Here is a 22,206-nt window from a genome sequence, read left to right on the forward strand (position 1 = left end):
CGAAGGATATAGTTAAACTCAAAAAACATTGTTCCTCTCTTGTCTTTTCTTTTTTTAGTGTCTTAAGTATCTGAAACAAATTAAAATTTCAACCACAGTAACAACATGGGGAACCAAATTGAATTCACAGTATGCCATAAATCTGAGTTGACTCAGGTAACATTTGCAACACATACATACAAGAAAATCAAATTCAGAAGAACAGCCTTTCTCTACGAGTATAATTAGTCAAATTATACAAATATCACCGAACAAATATTAGTGTCGATTAGTTGGCAAAAAATAAAAATACTATTAGTGGTGAATTTAAACTCTAGTCCATTTAATTATACAAATATTCTTAGACAAAACTCAAATATTATCATGCAAAACATTATTTTACAAAGATACAAGAAAATCAAAACATTATTAGACCAATTTCATTTGCGTGACCGCAAACTTTAGCTAAACCAATCCCGGTATGGCTTTGATTGAGCCGGTTTAATCGGCAAGTTTTGGGGTTTTTGTCTCGAAGCTCGTGTCCCATGGCTGTCTCCATAGGGTTTTCAAATTCAACACACAGTGAGTTTGAAGAGGATGAAGTTAATGATGCTATGGAGATGGAGTTCTAAAAAAGCTTTGAAATTTGTTCAGCCTCGCTTCCTGGAGACAGGTACTCTGAGAAATGCTTTACTCCTCTATAGCCCGAATGAGCTAGTTTCTTGCTGCGAACGAGACTATTCTGGTTTCAGCGATAGGAATCTGTCTTATAGAGAGAGATTGAGGAATGGGCTTGTAGATATTAAGCCAGATGATGCTATCAATCTCTTTCAAGACATGCTTCGGTCTCATCCTCGTCCTAGTCTCGTTGATTTTAGTAGATTGTTTAGTGCCGTTGCCAGGACAAAAGAGTACGATCTCGTCTTAGCTCTCTCCAAGCAAATGGAGTTGATTGGAATTGCTCATGACATCTACACTTTGAGTATTATGATCAATTGCTTCTGCCGACGCCGAAAACTAGGTTTTGCTTTTTCTGTTTTGGGGAAGATCCTGAAACTTGGGTATGAGCCTGACACTATCACATTTAACACTTTACTCAATGGCTTATGTCTCGAGGGCCGAGTTTCCGAAGCGGTTGGGTTAGTTGATCGAATGGTAGAAATGGGACATACACCCAATCTCATTACAATCAGCACTTTGGTCAATGGACTTTGTCTCAATGGTAAAGTCTCTGAAGCTGTGGTTTTGATCGATCAGATGGTGGCGAATGGCTGTCAACCCGATGAAGTTACATATGGACCGGTTTTAAATGTAATGTGCAAGTCCGGGAAAACTGCCTTGGCCATGGAGTTGCTCAGAAAGATGGAAGAAAGAAAGATGAAGCTCGATGCAGTCAAATACACTATCCTCATTGATGGCCTCTGCAAAGACGGGAGCTTCCACGATGCACTCAACCTTTTCAACGAAATGGAAGTGAAAGGTTTTAAAGCAAATGTTATTACCTACACCACTCTCATTAGAGGCTTCTGTAATGCTGGTAGATGGGATGATAGTGCCAAGTTGTTGAGGGATATGATCGCAAGGAGAATCACCCCCAACGTTGTCACATTCAACTCTTTGATTGATAGTTTTGCGAAAGAGGGAAAACTTGTAGAGGCCAAAGACTTGTACGAGGAGATGATCACAAGAGGTATAGCTCCTGATATTATTACATACAATTCTTTCATAGATGGGTTTTGCAAGGAGAACCGCCTAGATGAGGCAAACCAGATGCTGGACGTGATGGTTAGCAAAGAGTGTGATCCTAATATCGTTACTTATAGTATTATCATAAATTGTTATTGCAAGGCTAAGCGGGTTGACGATGGTTTGGAACTCTTCCGCAAAATGTCTTTGAGAGGAGTGGTTGCAGATACAGTCTCTTATAGCAGTCTTATCCAAGGGTTTTGTCAATCGGGAAAACTTAATGTTGCTAAAGAACTCTTCAAAGAGATGGTTTCTCGTGGTGTGCCACGTAGTGTTGTAACATATGCTATTTTGCTGGATGGGTTGTGTGACAATGGGGAAATAGAAAAAGCAATGGAAATTTTCGAAGAAATACAGAAGAGTGAGATGGACCTTGATATTAGCATCTATAGTATCATTATTCACGGGATGTGCAATGCTAGTAAAGTGGATGATGCTTGGGATTTATTCTGTAGACTCCCTCTCAAAGGAATGCAGCTTGATGTTATGGCATACACCATAATGATTTCAGGATTATGTAAGAAAGGGTCACTCTCTCAAGCAAATAAATTGTTTACAAAAATGGTAGAGGATGGGCCTGCTCCAAACGACTGTACATACAACACTCTAATCCGAGCTCATCTCCTAGTTAGTGATGTAATCAAATCAGCTCAACTCATCGAAGAAATGAAGAGGTGCGGATTCGCTGCTGATGCTTCGACTATAAAGATAGTTATGGATATGCTATCGGATGGTTAGTGATGTAATCAAATCAAATCATCTCCTAGTTAGTGATGTAATCAAATCAGCTCAACTCATCGAAGAAATGAAGAGGTGCGGATTCGCTGCTGATGCTTCGACTATAAAGATAGTTATGGATATGCTATCGGATGGTTAGTGATGTAATCAAATCAAATCATCTCCTAGTTAGTGATGTAATCAAATCAGCTCAACTCATCGAAGAAATGAAGAGGTGCGGATTCGCTGCTGATGCTTCGACTATAAAGATAGTTATGGATATGCTATCGGATGGTTAGTGATGTAATCAAATCAAATCATCTCCTAGTTAGTGATGTAATCAAATCAGCTCAACTCATCGAAGAAATGAAGAGGTGCGGATTCGCTGCTGATGCTTCGACTATAAAGATAGTTATGGATATGCTATCGGATGGTAGATTGGACAAAAGTTTTTTGGATATGCTTTCTTGAATCAACGAGAGATATAAGCTAACCATTCTCGTTTAATGATTGATGTATTTGGTCTTATCAATTGAATATTTGTTACAAACTTCAATCATTTTCAGTCTCTACTCCAGTCCAGTCACAGTGCTTCCCATGAGAACACCAGCGTAGGCTTCATGGTCACGACATATGACAAATCAAAAAGAGGCTCCTCTATGTTCCGAACAATGAGAAGTTGAGAAAACAGCATTTGCGCAATGTAGAGGCAAGTCAAAGCGACCCACACCTAAGGTCCCATAAATGATCTAGACACTTCTGTGGTAGAATATGAATCAAAGTAACCATAATGGAGGTTATTTTAACGTGTTAGACTGAAAGCTTTGACCTGCAAGCCAATAAGTCCAAGGAAGAAAGATACTATCATCTGGAGGTAACAAATCCAACAACAACTTACTTAATCAGCCTCTTCACCAGATGTAAGGAAGGTGATGTTTTCAATTTTCACTGACTACCTGAAAATATTCGCTAGAAGTCTATCCATAAAATTTAGCCCCCCCTGTAATCCAACAACATAATGCATCACCTAAACATAATCAAGGGGAAGAACCAGTTAGTGACCTGACATTTTCTCTTTTAGAACCTCAAGTAAAAAGATAATGCCAACATCACTAGGGAGATCAATATACATTACTAGTATCCTGAAACATCCAATAACAAAGTCAATTGAAACAAACAGATTGTTAAAAGATACCCAAGGAAAAGAGGAAAAAACAACCAGAGTAAACCACAGTTACAACCTTCTACATGAGAGACCTCAGACTTAGCAGATCTAAAAGACATAATAACATTCAATACAAAACTACTTACAGAGGAAAAAAGTATATGATTAAACTCGTTTGGAAGGAAACTTAAGACCACCTTTCATATGAATATGTGTAGACAGACGTCAGCAGAGAAACAGAGAGGAGTGATTGATGCAGAAAATCTGGAAACAACCAATAAAAGACACACAGAGGACAGATCACACCTAACCAAAAATAGCCAAAATTAAATAAATCAACCGATAGATCTTCTTAGTATACTCCTCCACAATCACTGATGGATAATATAACATGAATTCGAGTGACAACGATCAGTCAACGCTAGCACCGATCAATCGAAGGATTCCCCTCCACAGATCTAAACCGACAAGTAAGTAACATGTAATTATAAAAACCACCGAACCAGAGTTAAAATCTAGAAGCAAATAGAGATGCGTTGAAAGCCTAAAGACGTAGCCTGGAGAATAATATGCAAAGATCCGATCATATCATACTTATTCCAAAACACCTGCAAGGCGAAGAAGAAAGGAACTATCAGAGAATGAAAGAAGTGTTAAGAGGAAGAACAAAACCGTTGAATACGTTATAACAGAGAAGAAGCGAAGCGTTTCTTTGTCTCTCCTTGAGACACCACTCTCATCGATAAAAGCATCAACTATAACCTGAAATAACAGAGCGACAAGTAAACCACATAAATAAATTCATAACATTGGAGAAGAATATATAATGATCCGATCCTAATTGCTTCCAGAACACCTACAAGATGAAGAAGAAAGGAACATAATGAACAAACTAAAGAGAGTAAAAGATTTCTTAAGAGAAGAAAAAACCTCTGAAGAAGCATTTCCATCAAAGCTATCACTCTCATCGACATCATCCAAACCTGAAATAACATAACGAAAAGTAAATCGCATGAACATATTCATAAATAAAATTAGAAACCGATGAAATATAGACACCAAACCTTACATAAATAACATGAATTAGAGTGACAACGATCAGTCAAAGCCATCACCGACCAATTGTAGGATCCTCCTCCACAAATCCAAACCACCAAAACAGAAAACGACAGTAAGTAACATGTAAATAGAAGTTAAAAAAAAAAAAAAAAAAAAAATCAAACAAATGTGAAAATTCAGAAGCAAATAGAGATGCGTTTGAAGTAAGGAACCCCTGAGAAAGCCTGAAATGTTGCCTCAAGAAGATTTATGCAATGATTAAATCTGATCGTAATTCGCTTCCAAAACACCTGCAAGACGAAGAAGAAAGGAACAACAAAAAAGAGAATAAAAAAAGTGTTAAGAGGAAGAAGAAAAACCCCTGAAGATGTCGAACAGAGAAGAGGCAGGCGTGTCAATCAAATCCATGACTCCCAAGCATCCTTCAAAACCTGAACTGAAATAACAGAACATATTCATAAGAAAATAGCAACTGATGCAATTTATAAACCAGAACTTAGAAGAATAACATGTACTAGAGTGACAACGATCAGTCAAAGCCATCACCAATCCGATCAATCATAGATCCTTCACAAACCTAAACCAACAAAACAAAAACCACAAGTAAATAACATGTAATTAGATTAAAACCACCGAACCAAAGTAAAAATTCACAAGGAAATAGAGATACGTTTAGAGCAAGCCAGGAACCCGTGGAAGGCCTAAAGATGTATTATGAAGAAATACACGTGATGATCAGATCATAATTCCCTTCCAAAAAACCTGAAAGACGAAGAAAGAAACATAAGGAACAAAACTATAAAAGAAGAAGAAGAAGAAGAAGAAGTGAAAGATGTGTTAAGAGGATGAACAAAACCAATGAAGACATTACATAGAGAAGAAGTGAAGCGTGTCCATCAAAGCCATAACAGATCAATAAAAGCACACATCCAAAACCTGAAATAACTAGAGATACCAGGTAAGTAGCACAAACATATTTATATCAAAAAAAAAAGCAACCAATGATCGACTGAATAAATCACATGTACGTCCAGCCTAGTGCAACAGAGGATCTCAGAATTAAGCATATCACCTAAAGAGACTTGAGAAAACAAAAGACATTGAATAGAAAAAACTAGTTAAACACAGGAAAAGTATAAGAGCAAAATAACATAAAGAAGGAAACAAATACACAGGAAAACAAATCATACCTAGAAGAAGTAACACAAGATATCAGAATCCTAAGATTTTAACAGAGGTGCAATCCCACACTACCTCAACGACGACCTGCATCATCAGACATATAGAAGATATCTTTTAGTTTATATCCAAAATATTAAGAATTAAAGAGAGGAAAAAGGGAAAAAAAATCCAAAGAACTAGACCCGCTTGACAAGTATCAATCAAAGCCGTAAATACGATGCAATTTAAGAAAACCCAAAGTTGAAAATTAAGAAGCGAGAACCAAAGTAGAGAACACACCTAAGCAAATCAACGAACGATCATAGCATTATCAACCACAATCTACAAACAGCAAAACTAAAAATAAGATTTAATAAACCAAACCGTAAGAATTGAGAGAGATCAACAAACCCTAGAGAAGATTTTACAAGTAGGAACGAACTAGTAGCGATGATCGGTTGAAAACAAGATCATTAGTCCCGTCCCGTCGGGGTTTAGAAGATTATGACACCACAAAAAGATGAAAGAAGTGGAAGCACTATACAGTATTTATAGATAAGGTTTATGACGGTCAGGATTTGATGTTAGCTATTTCCTTTCTTTTTTTCTTTTTTTTTGAACCGTTAGATTCTTATTTATGTTTTTATTATTATTTTCTGTTTTCCTTTTCCTATTTTTTTTTTTTTCATATTAGTCTTTGTTAATTGTATATTATATGACTCTAATGCGTTTGTTATGTATGTTCATATTTTTAAAAAAGGCATACACTAGGCAAGACAATATCATCATTACTTTATTATAATTTCATATTACATTGTATTTAATCGTTTCTTATGAAATATTCAAGAATTACTAACATAATGCTTGAAAAATTTCCAATGACATTACACATCATGATAATAGATTGTGGTATTGGCTTGATTGTTACCAAATCATCACTACACTCATACATTCTTGTTGTCACACCACCAATTCTTTGGTTTAAAGCATCATAGTCTTTGGCTGCCAAATATTCAAGGGAAAGCTGATTATCGTAAAGAGCACTGTCATAATTTTCAATGCAACTTAGATACATATTATGAGAACGAAAATCAGTTGTGTTGTCTGCAAACAATTTCAATTGCTTTAGCGTATCTGATATATTTTGAGTCTGATAATTGATCAAAAATTTGGTGAGACCAAAAAGATCTAATGATGCAATTTCAGAGGTTGGTTTTAGAACCTCAAAACAGCGTGAAGAAAGCTCTTTTCTTTTGGTGCAAATGGAGTTGATCTCTCCTTTTGTAATCATAAGACTAAATCTTGCATATGATGAGACAATAAGAAATAATACCACAATAAGAATCAATATTCTTTTTTTGTTGAAGGAAGTAACCATTTTTCTATATCCGATGTTGGAGAAATTAGACGAGATTTTTATAGACTAAAAGATATTTTCAAATTTAAATGCTATTAGACTATTTACCATAGTAAGATGAGTTTTCAATGTTATAGACTTTGACCAAAAGAATAATATGGTAGTTTAAAAAAATAATATAATTAGCTTGACCAAGATTCTCAACTTATCCTTAAGATATTTTATTACTTAAAAAACACTTAGAAATATGTAATATTAACAAAATAAAGTTGTTGTTGTTTCAGAAAATTCTTTAATATATGTAAAAATTCTAAAACATGAATAAACTAGAAACATAGAGTAATATTAAGTGTGTCCATGTTCTACCAAAAACGGGATTAAGGACTAAATACCATGTAATAATTGTAATGGATATTTGTCCATTTTTCTAGATATTGTGTATGACGACGACATATCTCCACAATCAATATGATGTTGTTGTTAAAAAAAAAGACATTGAATATTTTCCTTGCTATGTTAAGTAGCTTTTAAAAATACACTATAGATTTTTTTAGGTAGAAACTTTCATATTTTGGTTGGTGAATAACATAAAATACAAAAATATATTTTTACCAATTTAAATGGTTTACATTTATTTAGTAACATAACATAAACACAAGTCTTTAATTAGAGTCCTTCCTTGTAAGGTACTCCTGTCGAATTAAGCCACAAGTGACCGTTAATAAGACTTGCCACCGTGAATTCGATGCCTCCTTCGGATCAGTAATCATTTTATATCCGTGCCATTTAACCCTGCTTCTAGTATCTGCTCCAGGACCCTTGTTCTCATACTCACCAAAGAATAACGTCGATAAACGTCCAACATCGTTGTACATAGGAGTCCATCCTGCCAAATCAATAAAATCGTCTATGAAAGACTGCATTATTACCACTCTGGAGAATTTTTTCCAAGGACGTCCCAAGAATGATTTTATTGTTCCTTTGATCGGAGCAAGATCCAAACTCGCTGTTATATTACACCTTTGAAGCGAGAAGCCAGAGTTTTTGGCCGGGTCAATGCGTCCCTGAGATCAGTACGTTGCTCTGTCCGCTCATAGGCTTTCGCGCCACAATCTCACAGTTTTGAAACACTGCTGCAGCATCTCCAAAGATAAAATCAATTGTTCCTGTTATATAACAATCACGATAGAACTGGCGATACATGTCAGCAAAAAGTGTGTCTTGGTAGCCATCTATTCGACAGCGGTATATGACCGAAACATCGGCAGACACTCGAAGAGCAACCGCCTGTTGCTTAGCTGGCCCAGCCGTGTTTTGGAACCAAATGTCTAGGGCCATAAATCCGTTGGCGTTAGTGGCTGTAAATTGTATCAAGAATTTTCATTTCACTATGATATATATAGAACATAAACAATAGTATTTATCTCTCTTTTTTTGAATAACAAACAATAATATTCTACTAGTAGAGAAAACATATATTTTACCAAACGTGGCCGATTCTTTGATAGAGTATCCATCCTTGGCGTTTAAATTGCCAGTAAGAATTGTTATGTCTCTACCGTCGCCTATGAGCATTAAATTCGTCTTTCTTTTTCCAATTTTAATTGTTTCCTTGTAAACGCCTTTTTTCACATAGACGATAAATCTTCTCTTGTTGTTCTTAGGTACGACAGATATCGCTTCATTTAGCGTTGTATAGTTTCCGGTCCCGTCTTTGGCAACTACTATGTCGGCGTTCATCTTGAGAACCTACAAATATATTATTAAGAAAAACATAGGAAACTTAATAAATATTTGGCAATAGTACAAGTTTTGCTTAGCTTGTCATGATTATTTTATTCTAAAATTAGAAAATATTATATCCGTTGTAACAATTTATATAACCTTTTCTTTTACTAGAAAACATAATTTAATTAATTAACAGTTTATGTAATAATTATCTAGTAATATAATTATCAGAAAATAAATTTGTAGATATCGATTAACAATAATTGTTTAAATGCATATAAGCGTAACAATGATAAATACTTTATGGAAACCAATTATGACGATATTTAGTGAGTTGTGACCCATATGATCTTTACATCAACCCAATGATTATGTACATCAATTATGCGACTTCATACATTCTCTTAATGCTGATTTAGAAGATCTTTGAGTTTTTGTGATTTATCTAATTTGAGAAGATATATACTTATTAATTTGACAAATAAATTGGGCAAGTAAACTCCAAAGCTATTTAAGTACTTCAATTCCAAATAAATAAAAACAAAAACATTTTCGCCATCACAAGTAGCTATTGTTTACTGAAAAGAAACCAACCTTTTAAGTAAGAACAAATATTTTTAAAAAACCAAAATAATTTTATGTTTGTATATATCGTTCTGATTTAGAAAAAAACTATTTTATTTTGGGTTCCATTATCAAATCATATAACACAAATCTATTTGGGCTTTTGAAATAACTACCTTGGTATTGCCACCTATAATCTTCTTGTCATCATCATTAGTAAGCCACAAGGGAAAGCCATCCGAAGCCGTTTGGAGTTCGTCAACGTCTCTCACAGTGAATGAAATTGTTAATAGAGTTGAGAAAGATACTAGAAGAAGGTAAAAAGCTGGAAGACTTGTGTAACCAACAGCCATTAGAAAGAGTGTTCGTTTGGTCTCTCTTCAAATATAGTAAAACTTTTATAAATTAATAATATTGGGATCATGACATTATATTAATTTTTAGTGATATTAATTTATAATTATTAATTATTAGATATTAATTTACAATGTAAATTATTAATTATTAATTTATATATATAGATATATATTTAATTGTTTAAATAGGACTAGACTTTCAGATATTATAAATTTTATGGTTTTAGAAATTAATTTGTCATATTTAGAAAAGATTATTGACCATAAATTACAAATATTATAAACAATATTACTTCTACACATGATATACATAAATTCAAATTTATTGGTTTTGCTGGCCAAACATTTTCTTGATATATCATTGGTTTCAATTCCAATCAAATCCTTATACTTTTTGATCATTATATAATTTATGAAAAAAAAAGTATATACTAGAACAAATTTTAATTTAAGTTCTCCTTTAAAACGTGAATTTAATGCGCAGAGGTGAAGCAATGATTCTTGCAAATTAAATTGTGTTAGGTTTAATTATCCACAAAGAAAAAAAAAAGAAAAAAAAATCATTTCATAAGGTGTCCTTATGGTTTTAATTCTTCAATGTAGATTGTAGAAAATAATAAAATTTCTTAAAACTTCAAGATAATTTAATACTCCCTCTGTTTCATAAAGATTAATGTTTTGAGATTTTTTTTTTGTCCCACAAAATTGATGTTTTGTAAACTTCAAGAAGTAATCATTGAAAATATTTAAAATTTTGAATTATTATTGGTTTAAAATTAAATAATATCTTTTTAGTCAAAGAAAAATATATATTTAAACTTAGTAATTATTATTTTTTTAAATTGTGTAAAAACTTCTAAACATCAAAATCTTTATGAGACAGTTATATACATGCATGTGTTGATGTGTATACGAAAGTAAATCTGCATTTGTTTACCTATCCTGAAGATATCACACTAAGAGTCTAGCTAGTAGTAGCCTAGCTAGGACTAAGAACGCAAGTGATTTTCAATAGAGTAGTTTGGTTGTGACGCTATATGACCAAAGTGATTATTCAAGATTAAGTAGCAGGACAGAGTCGTCGTATCGAACGAATTTTGGCTAGCGCTGCGTCGATCCCTCTGGCTCTAGAAGCCGGGAGAAAGATAAATAAACCATTGCTAATTTGCTATTTCAGGGTCCGGAACCGGTTTAGCCATTATCGTCCGGTTGGAATTAATAATTGACTAATAACCTGAAATTATCTGTTCTCGTTCAGTCCGGTCGAATCTAAAGCGGTGTTTTATTATTCACTAGTATTAACCCCGTACTTCGGACGGGAACTTTTATCCTTCTAATATAATTAAATATAATTAATGTTTTATAAAATACTATAGATATATATGTATAGAGTATAGACTACTTGCAATTGCTATAGTAAATACTAAATACTGATCTAAGTATAGTCATCACATCCGGCTTTCTCTTTGTATTGTTCCTTTTTTTCTTTCCCTCAACTACTCAACATATTATTTGGTTCTTCCGAATCCTCTTATCACAATTTACAAAACTACACCTGGCCAAGCATAAAATATACTATTTTACTGTTTAGAGCTTAAGCACCCTGGGGATAGTAGTAGATATGTGTTATTCTGGATAGACTAATTATTCCATATCAAAACAAAGGTGACAAAGGTGACTGACAATTGATCTAAGAGCAATGCACATGCACTCCATTTTAACAAATAAGGATTTGAATTTGTATCAATTATAACGTGGGTTAAGATTACAAACAAAACTTAATCAACCCTCTAAATTTTCATTCGGTTGATGAAACCAAAGTAGACAAAAAAAGACCAATTATCAAGTTGAAGAATACTAATTTTCTGATGAGTTTGACTTGTTAAAACCTGGTTTGAGATCCATGTGTATAATGGCAATATCTAAAGAACTATACCCAAGCGATGGCCGATGAGAATATATTGATCAAAAGAACGTTATAATTAAACTTGCTTCCATAACTCAGCAGGGAAATTGACTATAAGGATGGCCTGAAGAAGTTACCTTCATAATTTCATTGATATCTACAGTTTAGCAACACGATAATGCCGGTGCGTAAGACTCTCCTTCCTGTTGATGATTTCATAAATTGGGAATCAACTATTTTTCACTAATGTTTATAGTCTCTATTAATCACGAACAAATTGTAAAATTCTTAGATATGCTTGAAAACTAAACAGTTTCAACATACAAATAATAAAAATTAGTGCCTTTTCATCATCCACAATTAGTATTTTTCCAAGTTTTCCTTTGACATGTAATTTGCGGGATATTAGAGCTCTCTATCGATCTTCCCTTCATTCCAAATCCATCTTTTCCTGCAAAGAAGATTACATATATTTAGGTGAAAAGATATAGATAGAGATGATGGAACTGAGATAAACCTCTATCGAATGCAACTGTTTTTTCTTTGAATCGATGAATCATAATTATAGAAGAAAAAAACGATGAGGCAACGGAGAGCATGTGAAGATTATTACAGTTTATCATTGTGAGTTTTATTTTATTATACAGAAGAATCTGGAAAGGTTTTAAAAATCGTGGTGGTTTTTACATGAGAAAAAATAGGGATAATTTAGAATGATGGATGAATGTGTGATTTTAGTTTTGGTAGAATAGTTTTCTAATTACATTCGTACTTTTACATGATTTTGTGCATATTTATTTTTTTTGTTTAAATTCTGATGCGGCTTAATTTGATTGGACATATGACTTGTGCTTTATAGCATAAAATAAAGTATTTGCTAGTTGAGTTTGTTGGAATGTTACGGCTTCATAAACATTATTACAGTTCTTAATTAAAAGTTTCAATAGACTAATTTAACAGTGGTACTACTGTGGTAGTATGCATTATATTATCTTTGTGACATTTTTTTGGATAAATTAGAGATGGCGGGACCCATGTAAATCGGAAACGGCTGGATGTGTTCATCGAGATCGATCAAACTGTGAAGAAAAAAAAAAAAAAAATGCCACTCTCTTCTTTGCAAACTCCGTCTTGTGCAACTCTCTCTGCTTCGATTCAAGTACTCACTCTCTTCTCTCTATATCTTTTGCTTTGCTTTGCTTTTTTTTTCAATCGCATGTATGTAATGGGAATGGGTGCGATCTTTGAACTTCGCAGAAGGGACGATGGAAGATGCTCATTGCCGGATTCTCCGTTACTCTTCCTCTTCCAGCTGTTCACTTCAGTCTCCGAAGATCGATTCGTGCTTCCGCTAGTTCTTTCCCCTCTCCATCGTCTTCGTCTCTGTTTATACTGGGGATTACACAGTTTAAACAACTAAAGATTTTGTGGGAAACAGTAAGCAAGTTCTTTTATTAATCGGGGAGAACGTGAGATCGTCACTTAAAACAAGTCGGATTGGAGCTTGTTAGTCCACAAACGAACTAGTAAGCTTAAAGTGACGAACTGAAAAAAAGAACGAATTATACGAATAACAATAGCAGTTTTCGATGCAAAGTATTGCTCTGTAGGTATTGTCCGCGGGTCAGGATGATGATCCCAATAAATGCTTTCTCTTTTTATAGGGGACTGTTGACCTAGGGATGTCTAGGGTTTTCGTCGTGAATTCCCGAGATTGCCCTTTTGCGGGAATTAGTGGACTTGCTTCCAATCTTGTCGGGCCGAGATTGTAATTAATGAATCTTGTTGGGCCGAGTGGCATGTTGGGCGTAGCCCATATCCAACAGTCTCTCGGAGCTGGTATCTGCTTTTATCGATCTTGTTTGTTCATCATCAATATGATTTGATTTCTTGGAAAACAAAAAAAAAACTTAAAAAGTATGGATTTTTGAAAGAGTAACTAGGATTCAAGCTTTAATTTTTATGTGGGTTTGTTTCTGCAATGCCTGGAATCACTTGTTAGGAAACTATGTGCTTTCCAAAGTTACTATCTTTAGTTTGAAAGCAGGGACCTTTCTAACTTCGGAGGGGATTTGAGTCCCATTTTGGTCTAAAATTGATGATATGATGCTTCTGGTTGCTTTATTAGTTCTTAGCTGAAATTGTTGCTTTGTGGTTGAATTTGAAGTGTTGCATGTGGAAGTATAATCAGCAAAAATTGTGTCTTTGGTGTCTAATTTTCTTAAAGTTCTATTATAGTATATATTCCTTTTGTATATAGTTTATATCATTTTTGGTTCAATTGGAGTCTGTATAGTTTAGGATTAGCTGGTTTAGAGGCTTTGGTTTAGGCCTGGTATAATGTATATAAACCCCCAATTGTACATTTTACATTGATAAGGAGAATGAGATTCTTTACTCATATGGTATCAGAGTGAATGCTTTCTCATTCTCTGTAACAAACTTTTTCCGATCATCGATTCTAATCGGAAAAGTTAGTTACGCCGCTGTATTTTTTTCCGATCTAGATCCTTCCGTAGCTCTTTGCGTCTTCGTCTTGCTTTCGATTCTTTTTCTGATTCGCGTTGTTTTTGTTTCTGCTTTGCTCATTTTTCAACTCGATTCAGCTAATTATGGGAAAACGAAAGACCACTTCGAAGTATCGCTCTTCTACACCAGATCTACCGGAAATTTCTTCTCCGACTCTCCGCGACAATTCTCGAAGCTCGTCGCCTTTGCGAGTTGCCTCTGGCTCTACGCATCAGGCACTCGATACTCGACCACGGTCGTTCTCTGCTCCGTTTACAGTCTCGGATTCTCCAGATAACATTCACAGCCCATATCATCTTCACAGCTCCGATCATCCAGGTTTGGTTCTTGTTCCTGACCTCTTAGATGGAACAAACTATGGAACTTGGATTGTAGCCATGACTACTAGTATCGAAGCTAAGAATAAATTGGGATTTGTTGATGGATCTATAGTCCGACCTGCGGAGACAGATCCTTATTATCCGATATGGAAACGATGCAACAACATGGTCAAATCCTGGATGCTCAATAGTGTGTCGAAGCAGATTTACTCTAGTATTCTTTACTTTGCCACTGCTGCAAAGATATGGAGAGATCTGTACACTCGATTTCACAAATCCAATCTTCCTCGTTTGTACAAGTTGCGTCAGCAGATTCATTCACTTCGTCAAGGTAGTATGGATCTGTCTTCCTATCATACTAAAACTCAGTCATTATGGGAAGAACTCTCTAGTCTTCAGGTGACTGCAAGGACTGTTGATGATTTGTTGGCTGAAAGAGAAACGAATCGTGTCATTGATTTCCTTATGGGACTTAATAGTAACTATGACACGGTGCGTAGCCAGATTCTCATGAAGAAAAGCTTGCCATCTCTCTCTGAAGTCTACAACATGTTGGACCAAGATGATTCTCAGCGATCGGCCAGTTTTCCACCTGCTTCTGGTACTCTCGACACTTCTGCTTTTCAAGTGACTCAACAACAGTCTCAGGGTGCATCTTCTGGTGGTTATCAGATTCAAAAGGGCAACAAACCACTGTGTACCTTCTGTGGGAGAATTGGCCATGTCATGGATAAATGTTACAAGAAAAATGGTTATCCGGTTGGTCATCCTCGCTTCAAGTCAACACGAGTGGTTCCCACTGCAGCCAATATCATTTCCGAGAGTGTGAGTGAAGGAAATGTTGTTGTAGAGACTCCGAGATTGACTGATGATCTCTCCACAGAACAGATGCAGCAAATAGTCTCTTTTCTCAACACCAGGATCCAGAGTTCTACACTTACACCTGAGGTTCATGCGGTTTCAGTATCTTCCCTCCCTTCTTCTTCTTTAACCAATGGCCCAACACCTGGTAATTTTTACCCCTCTATCATTTGTTCTTTTTCCAGTGTTGATAGGCCAGATTCTTTTTCGATTACCAACCGTTATGTTTGTTCTGCGAATAGCAATCTTATTGCTATCAATGCTTGGGTGATAGACAAAGGAGCTACTAACCATATTTGTCATGATAAAGTTTCCTTTTCCACTTTCAAATTTCTCTCTAATACCAATGTCAATCTTCCTAATGGCGGTTTAGTGAGCATTGCTGGGATAGGATCTGTTCATTTGGGCAATCATTTAGTTCTTCATGATGTCTTATACATCCCTCAATTTAAATTCAACCTTTTAAGTGTCAGTTGTTTGACCAAATCTATGGGTTGCAAAATCTGGTTTGATGAAAATTCTTGTGCTCTTCAGGATCTTTCTCGGGACTTAATGATTGGAATGGGTAAACAAGTGGCCAATCTTTATTTTCTGGACATTGAGTCTATAAATCTCCCAGTTCATAAAGCTTCTTTAGTCGCCGCTTCTGTTGTTTCTCATGATCTCTGGCATAAACGGTTAGGTCATCCTTCCTTTTATAAACTTCAGTCTCTTTCTTCTGTTTTACATTTTGTAAAAGAACCAAAAATACAAAAGGATTTTCATTGTAAAACTTGTCATTTGGCAAAACAAAAACATATTCCTTTTATCTCTCATAATAATATAAAGAAAATTCCTTTTGAATTGGTCCATATTGACACTTGGGTTCCTTTTTCTGTTCCTACTCATGATGGGTTTAGATATTTTCTCACTATTGTAGATGATCATTCAAGGGCTACTTGGGTTTATTTGATGAAACAGAAATCTGATGTTCTTCATATCTTTCCTTCTTTTATTGCTATGGTTGAAACTCAGTTTGAGACTAGGGTTAAGGGGGTTAGATCTGACAATGCTCATGAACTTAACTTCACTCAGTTTTTCCAATCTAAAGGCATTATCCATTTCCATTCTTGTCCTGAAACTCCACAACAAAATTCTGTTGTGGAGAGAAAGCACCAACACATTCTCAATGTTGCTAGAGCACTTCTGTTTCAATCACATCTCCCACTTCCTTATTGGGGAGATTGTGTTCTTTCTGCTGTTCATCTCATTAATCGTCTGCCAGCTCCTGTGCTTGATGAGAAGAGTCCTTTTGAGATTCTCACTAAGAAAGCCCCTAACTATGATGACTTACGAGTTATAGGGTGTCTTTGTTATGCTTCTACCTCACCCAAGAATCGACATAAATTTGATCCCCGAGCTCGAGCCTGTGTTTTTCTTGGTTATCCTTCCGGATACAAAGGTTATAAACTTCTTGATCTAGAAACAAATGACATTTTCATTTCTAGACATGTAGTTTTTCATGAAGAGCTCTTTCCTTTTGCTAAGTCAGAGTTATCTCAGGAAGCTAAGAATTCTTTTCCTGATCTGCCTAGCAATTCTCCTATGCTTCCACATTTATCCGATGCAGAGGCTTCTCCTTCTTCATCATCCCTAGAGACTATGCCTTCTGCTAGTCCTAGTACAAATGTCCCTGAACCTTCTGTTCAAACATTGCATAGGAGAATCAAAAAGCCTGCTTATCTTCAAGATTACTACTGTCATTCAGTGGGATCTTCAACCATTCATGAAATTTCTCAATTTCTTTCTTATAATAACATATCAGAACTTTATCATTCTTTTTTAGTTGCTATAGACAAAAACAAAGAACCCTCAACCTATGTTGAAGCCAAAGAATTTGAGGTGTGGTGTGGAGTTATGGATGTTGAGGTTGATGCTTTAGAGATTACTTGCACATGGGACGTTTGTACCTTACCTCCGAATAAGAAACCCATCGGTTGCAAGTGGGTTTTCAAGATAAAATACAATGTTGATGGCACTATTGAGAGGTATAAGGCGCGTCTTGTTGCCAAAGGATACACACAAACTGAAGGGGTTGATTTTCATGACACGTTTTCTCCAGTCTGCAAGCTTACCTCTGTGAAGCTTCTCTTNACAGATGCAGCAAATAGTCTCTTTTCTCAACACCAGGATCCAGAGTTCTACACTTACACCTGAGGTTCATGCGGTTTCAGTATCTTCCCTCCCTTCTTCTTCTTTAACCAATGGCCCAACACCTGGTAATTTTTACCCCTCTATCATTTGTTCTTTTTCTAGTGTTGATAGGCCAGATCCTTTTTCGATTACCAAACTTTATGTTTGTTCTGCGAATAGCAATCTTATTGCTATCAATGCTTGAGTGATAGACACAGGAGCTACTAACCATATTTGTCATGATAATCTTCCTTTTCCACTTTCAAATTTCTCTCTAATACCAATGTCAATCTTCATAATGGCGGTTTAGTGAGCATTGTTGGGATAGGATCTGTTCATTTGGGCAATCATTTAGTTCTTCATGATGTCTTATACATCCCTCAATTTAAATTCAACCTTTTAAGTGTCAGTTGTTTGACCAAATCTATGGGTTGCAAAATCTGGTTTGATGAAAATTCTTGTGCTCTTCAGGATCTTTCTCGGGACTTAATGGTTGGAATGGGTAAACAAGTGGCCAATCTTTATTTTCTGGACATTGAGTCTATAAATCTCCCAGTTCATAAAGCTTCTTTAGTCGTCGCTTCTGTTGTTTCTCATGATCTCTGGCATAAACGGTTAGGTCATCCTTCCTTTTATAAACTTCAGTCTCTTTCTTCTGTTTTACATTTTGTAAAAGAACCAAATTACAAAAGGATTTTCATTGTAAAATTTGTCATTTGGCAAAACAAAAACATATTCCTTTTATCTCTCATAATAATATAAAGAAAATTCCTTTTGAATTGGTCCATATTGACACTTGGGGTCCTTTTTCTGTTCCTACTCATGATGGGTTTAGATATTTTCTCACTATTGTAGATGGTCATTCAAGGGCTACCTGGGTTTATTTGATGAAACAGAAATCTGATGTTCTTCATATCTTTCCTTCTTTTATTGCTATGGTTGAAACTCAGTTTGAGACTAGGGTTAAGGGGGTTAGATCTGACAATGCTCATGAACTTAACTTCACTCAGTTTTTCCAATCTAAAGGCATTATCCATTTCCATTCTTGTCCTGAAACTCCACAACAAAATTCTGTTGTGGAGAGAAAGCACCAACACATTCTCAATGTTGCTAGAGCACTTCTGTTTCAATCACATCTCCCACTTCCTTATTGGGGAGATTGTGTTCTTTTTGTTGTTCATCTCATTAATCGTCTACCAGCTCCTGTACTTGATGAGAAGAGTCCTTTTGAGATTCTCACTAAGAAAGCCCTTAACTATGATGACTTATGAGTCCTAGGGTGTCTTTGCTATGCTTCTACCTCACCCAAGAATCGACATAAATTTGATCCCCGAGCTCGAGCCTGTGTTTTTCTTGGTTATCCTTCCGGATACAAAGGTTATAAACTTCTTGATCTAGAAACAAATGACATTTTCATTTCTAGACATGTAGTTTTTCATGAAGAGCTCTTTCCTTTTGCTAAGTCAGAGTTATCTCAGGAAGCTAAGAATTCTTTTCCTGATCTGCCTAGCAATTCTCCTATGCTTCCACATTTATCCGATGCAGAGGCTTCTCCTTCTTCATCATCCCTAGAGACTATGCCTTCTGCTAGTCCTAGTACAAATGTCCCTGAACCTTCTGTTCAAACATTGCATAGGAGAATCAAAAAGCCTGCTTATCTTCAAGATTACTACTGTCATTCAGTGGGATCTTCAACCATTCATGAAATTTCTCAATTTCTTTCTTATAATAACATATCAGAACTTTATCATTCTTTTTTAGTTGCTATAGACAAAAACAAAGAACCCTCAACCTATGCTGAAGCCAAAGAATTTGAGGTGTGGTGTGGATCTATGGATGTTGAGGTTGATGCTTTAGAGATTACTTGCACATGGGACGTTTGTACCTTACCTCCGAATAAGAAACCCATCGGTTGCAAGTGGGTTTTCAAGATAAAATACAATGCTGATGGCACTATTGAGAGGTATAAGGCGCGTCTTGTTGCCAAAGGATACACACAAACTGAAGGGGTTGATTTTCATGACACGTTTTCTCCAGTCTGCAAGCTTACCTCTGTGAAGCTTCTCTTGGCTATTTCTGCTATCTATGGTTTCACTCTTCACCAATTGGACATTTCTAATGCCTTCCTCAATGGTGACCTTGATGAGGAAATTTACATGAAGCTTCCTCCAGGATATGCAGCAAGAAAGGGGGACTCTCTTCCACCTAATGCGGTTTGCAGATTGAAGAAGTCCTTGTATGGTCTTAAACAAGCCTCTCGTCAGTGGTTCTTGAAGTTCAAATCTACTCTGATTGATTTGGGTTTTGTGCAGTCTCATTCTGATCATACTTGTTTTTTGAAAATCACTACTGATCTCTTCTTGTGTGTTCTAGTTTATGTGGATGACATTATCATTGCTAGTAACAATGACGTTGCTGTAGAGGAGTTTAAGGCTCAGCTTAAGTCCAATTTTAAGTTGTGTGATCTTGGTCCACTTAAATACTTCCTGGGTTTGGAAATCGCAAGATCTGCTGAAGGTATTCATGTCTGTCAAGGGAAGTATGCTTTGGATCTTCTTGATGGAACAGGTCTTCTTGGTTGTAAGCCTTCTAACATCCCTATGGATCCCAGTGTCAAGCTCTCTAAGGATACTGGTGGTGATTTTGTTGATGGTAAAGTCTATCGGCGACTCATTGGACGGCTCATGTATCTTCAAATTACTCGTCCCGACATCACCTTTGCAGTCAGTTCTCTGAAGCTCCTCGACATGATCACCTCCAAGCAGCCTATCGAGTTCTCCATTATATCAAAGGCACTATTGGGCAGGGTTTGTTCTATTCTTCCAATGCAGAACTTCAGATTCAAGCTTTTGCAGATGCGGATTATAACTCTTGTCCAGACACAAGACGTTCTACTTCAGGACATTGCATATTCTTGGGCACATCCTTGATATTTTGGCGATCCAAGAAACAGCAAGTTGTGTCAAAGTCCTCTACGGAATCCGAATATCGTAGTCTTTCTTTGATTACTGATGAACTTGTCTGGCTTGCCAAGTTTTTTAAGGAACTTCAGATTCCTCTCCATAAGTCGACTCTTCTGTTTTGCGACAATGAGGCGGCTATTCACATTGCTAACAACTCTGTCTTTCACGAGCGCTCAAAGCACATCGAATCTGATTGTCATAGTGAAAGGTTGGTTGCAGGTTTGTTTAAATTACTTCATGTTAACACTCATCTGAACTTTCTACTTTGCTAGAATGCTTTGGACCATCATTGATATTGTTTATTGAACCTGTGTTTTTCCAGGTGATAACAATGAGCTAGATGTTGTTTCAGCCTTTAGCGAGATTGTTCTTGATACAGTCGTTTTCGATGACTTTGAGAGGTATGATATATCTCTACCTATGAGACTTTAGTTACACTGTTATATCATAAAATAGGAGTCAGGCATTCTTATAGCTTGAGATTCTACTGAGTTCATGTCTTCATCTAAGGATACAAGAAATAAACTATAGCTTAAGATGTAAAAGCTCCCTCACAAGTCTAATTTCTAACTTAAAGATATTGTGAAATTCTATCTTTAGCTTAGAGATAGTATAACTTTTTGGTTTTCTAGTTTTGCTGGGTTAATACCTTTGTTGTATTTTACTGATCTGCAGGTTCCCACCGACTGCAGCTACAGTTAGCTCTTCTCTTCTTCTGGGAATCTGTGGTCTACCTGATACAGTTTTCCGCGTAAGCATTTCAGGAGTTTTGATATTTTATATGATAGTATATGGCTTTAGCCGATTCTTCTTGTGCAGGGCTCGAAACCACTGAATCTCGACTCTCTTGCATTTCCAATAAGGTTGATCTTCTTATTTCTTATCTGTATTCCCTCTCTTTCAGATCTTTGCTGCTTAAAGAGTTTGTTTGCCTTATTACTGATGAGGAAAGTGCAGGCTATGGTCAACGTAGGTGGCGATCTTGTCAAACTCGTTCCAGGTCGAGTTTCAACTGAAGTGGATGCACGTCTTGCTTATGACACAAACGGCATTATCCGCAAGGTAGTTACTAGAAGTAGACCATATATAAAATAATTTGGGTATACGTTTCCCGTATCTTCAAATCACTGACATGTGATGTGACGATGTGTGTAGGTTCATGATCTGCTGAGGCTATACAATGAAATCGATGTACCACACGACCGGCTCCTATTCAAAATCCCTGCAACTTGGCAAGTACGATTGTTGTTCAGCAAATAACAGAGCTTTCACTTTTACCGGTCTCTTTAGTATTGTGCTTATCGCTCTGATAGGGTATTGAAGCTGCAAGATTGTTGGAATCTGAGGGAATCCAAACGCATATAACCTTCGTTTACAGGTACCATTAAACATACATTTTGACTCTCTAGTTTTAATATTGTCCATCCATCTGATTTGTGTTCTTTATAATCTCTTTTTGCATTNTTATCATTGCTAGTAACAATGACGTTGCTGTAGAGGAGTTTAAGGCTCAGCTTAAGTCCAATTTTAAGTTGTGTGATCTTGGTCCACTTAAATACTTCCTGGGTTTGGAAATCGCAAGATCTGCTGAAGGTATTCATGTCTGTCAAGGGAAGTATGCTT

At 35.9% G+C, this 22,206-nt stretch overlaps 1 protein-coding gene, 1 long non-coding RNA gene and 1 pseudogene across 2 annotated transcripts; 2 read left to right on the forward strand and 1 right to left on the reverse strand.

Moving 5' to 3' along the window:
• On the forward strand, window positions 506-3,019 carry LOC104771066 (pentatricopeptide repeat-containing protein At1g12300, mitochondrial-like). Its single transcript, XM_010495544.1, has one exon. It carries the CDS (start codon window positions 577-579, stop codon window positions 2,461-2,463), a length of 1,887 nt encoding a protein of 628 aa, XP_010493846.1. The 5' UTR covers window positions 506-576; the 3' UTR covers window positions 2,464-3,019.
• LOC104778691 lies at window positions 7,851-8,924 on the reverse strand (annotated as a pseudogene).
• LOC104771076 lies at window positions 20,925-21,968 on the forward strand. Its single transcript, XR_764713.1, has 6 exons — window positions 20,925-20,984; window positions 21,259-21,334; window positions 21,403-21,446; window positions 21,541-21,645; window positions 21,739-21,819; window positions 21,897-21,968. It is a non-coding gene; the product is annotated as an uncharacterized LOC104771076 (long non-coding RNA).

The sequence above is a fragment of the Camelina sativa genome, chromosome 3 (genome assembly GCF_000633955.1).
Source record: "Camelina sativa cultivar DH55 chromosome 3, Cs, whole genome shotgun sequence".
Taxonomy (NCBI): Eukaryota; Viridiplantae; Streptophyta; class Magnoliopsida; order Brassicales; family Brassicaceae; genus Camelina; species Camelina sativa.

Bases quoted from the DNA above. Each gene is read 5' to 3' on its own strand.
- LOC104771066 (XM_010495544.1), top strand. From the start codon at position 577: ATGAAGTTAATGATGCTATGGAGATGGAGTTCTAAAAAAGCTTTGAAA.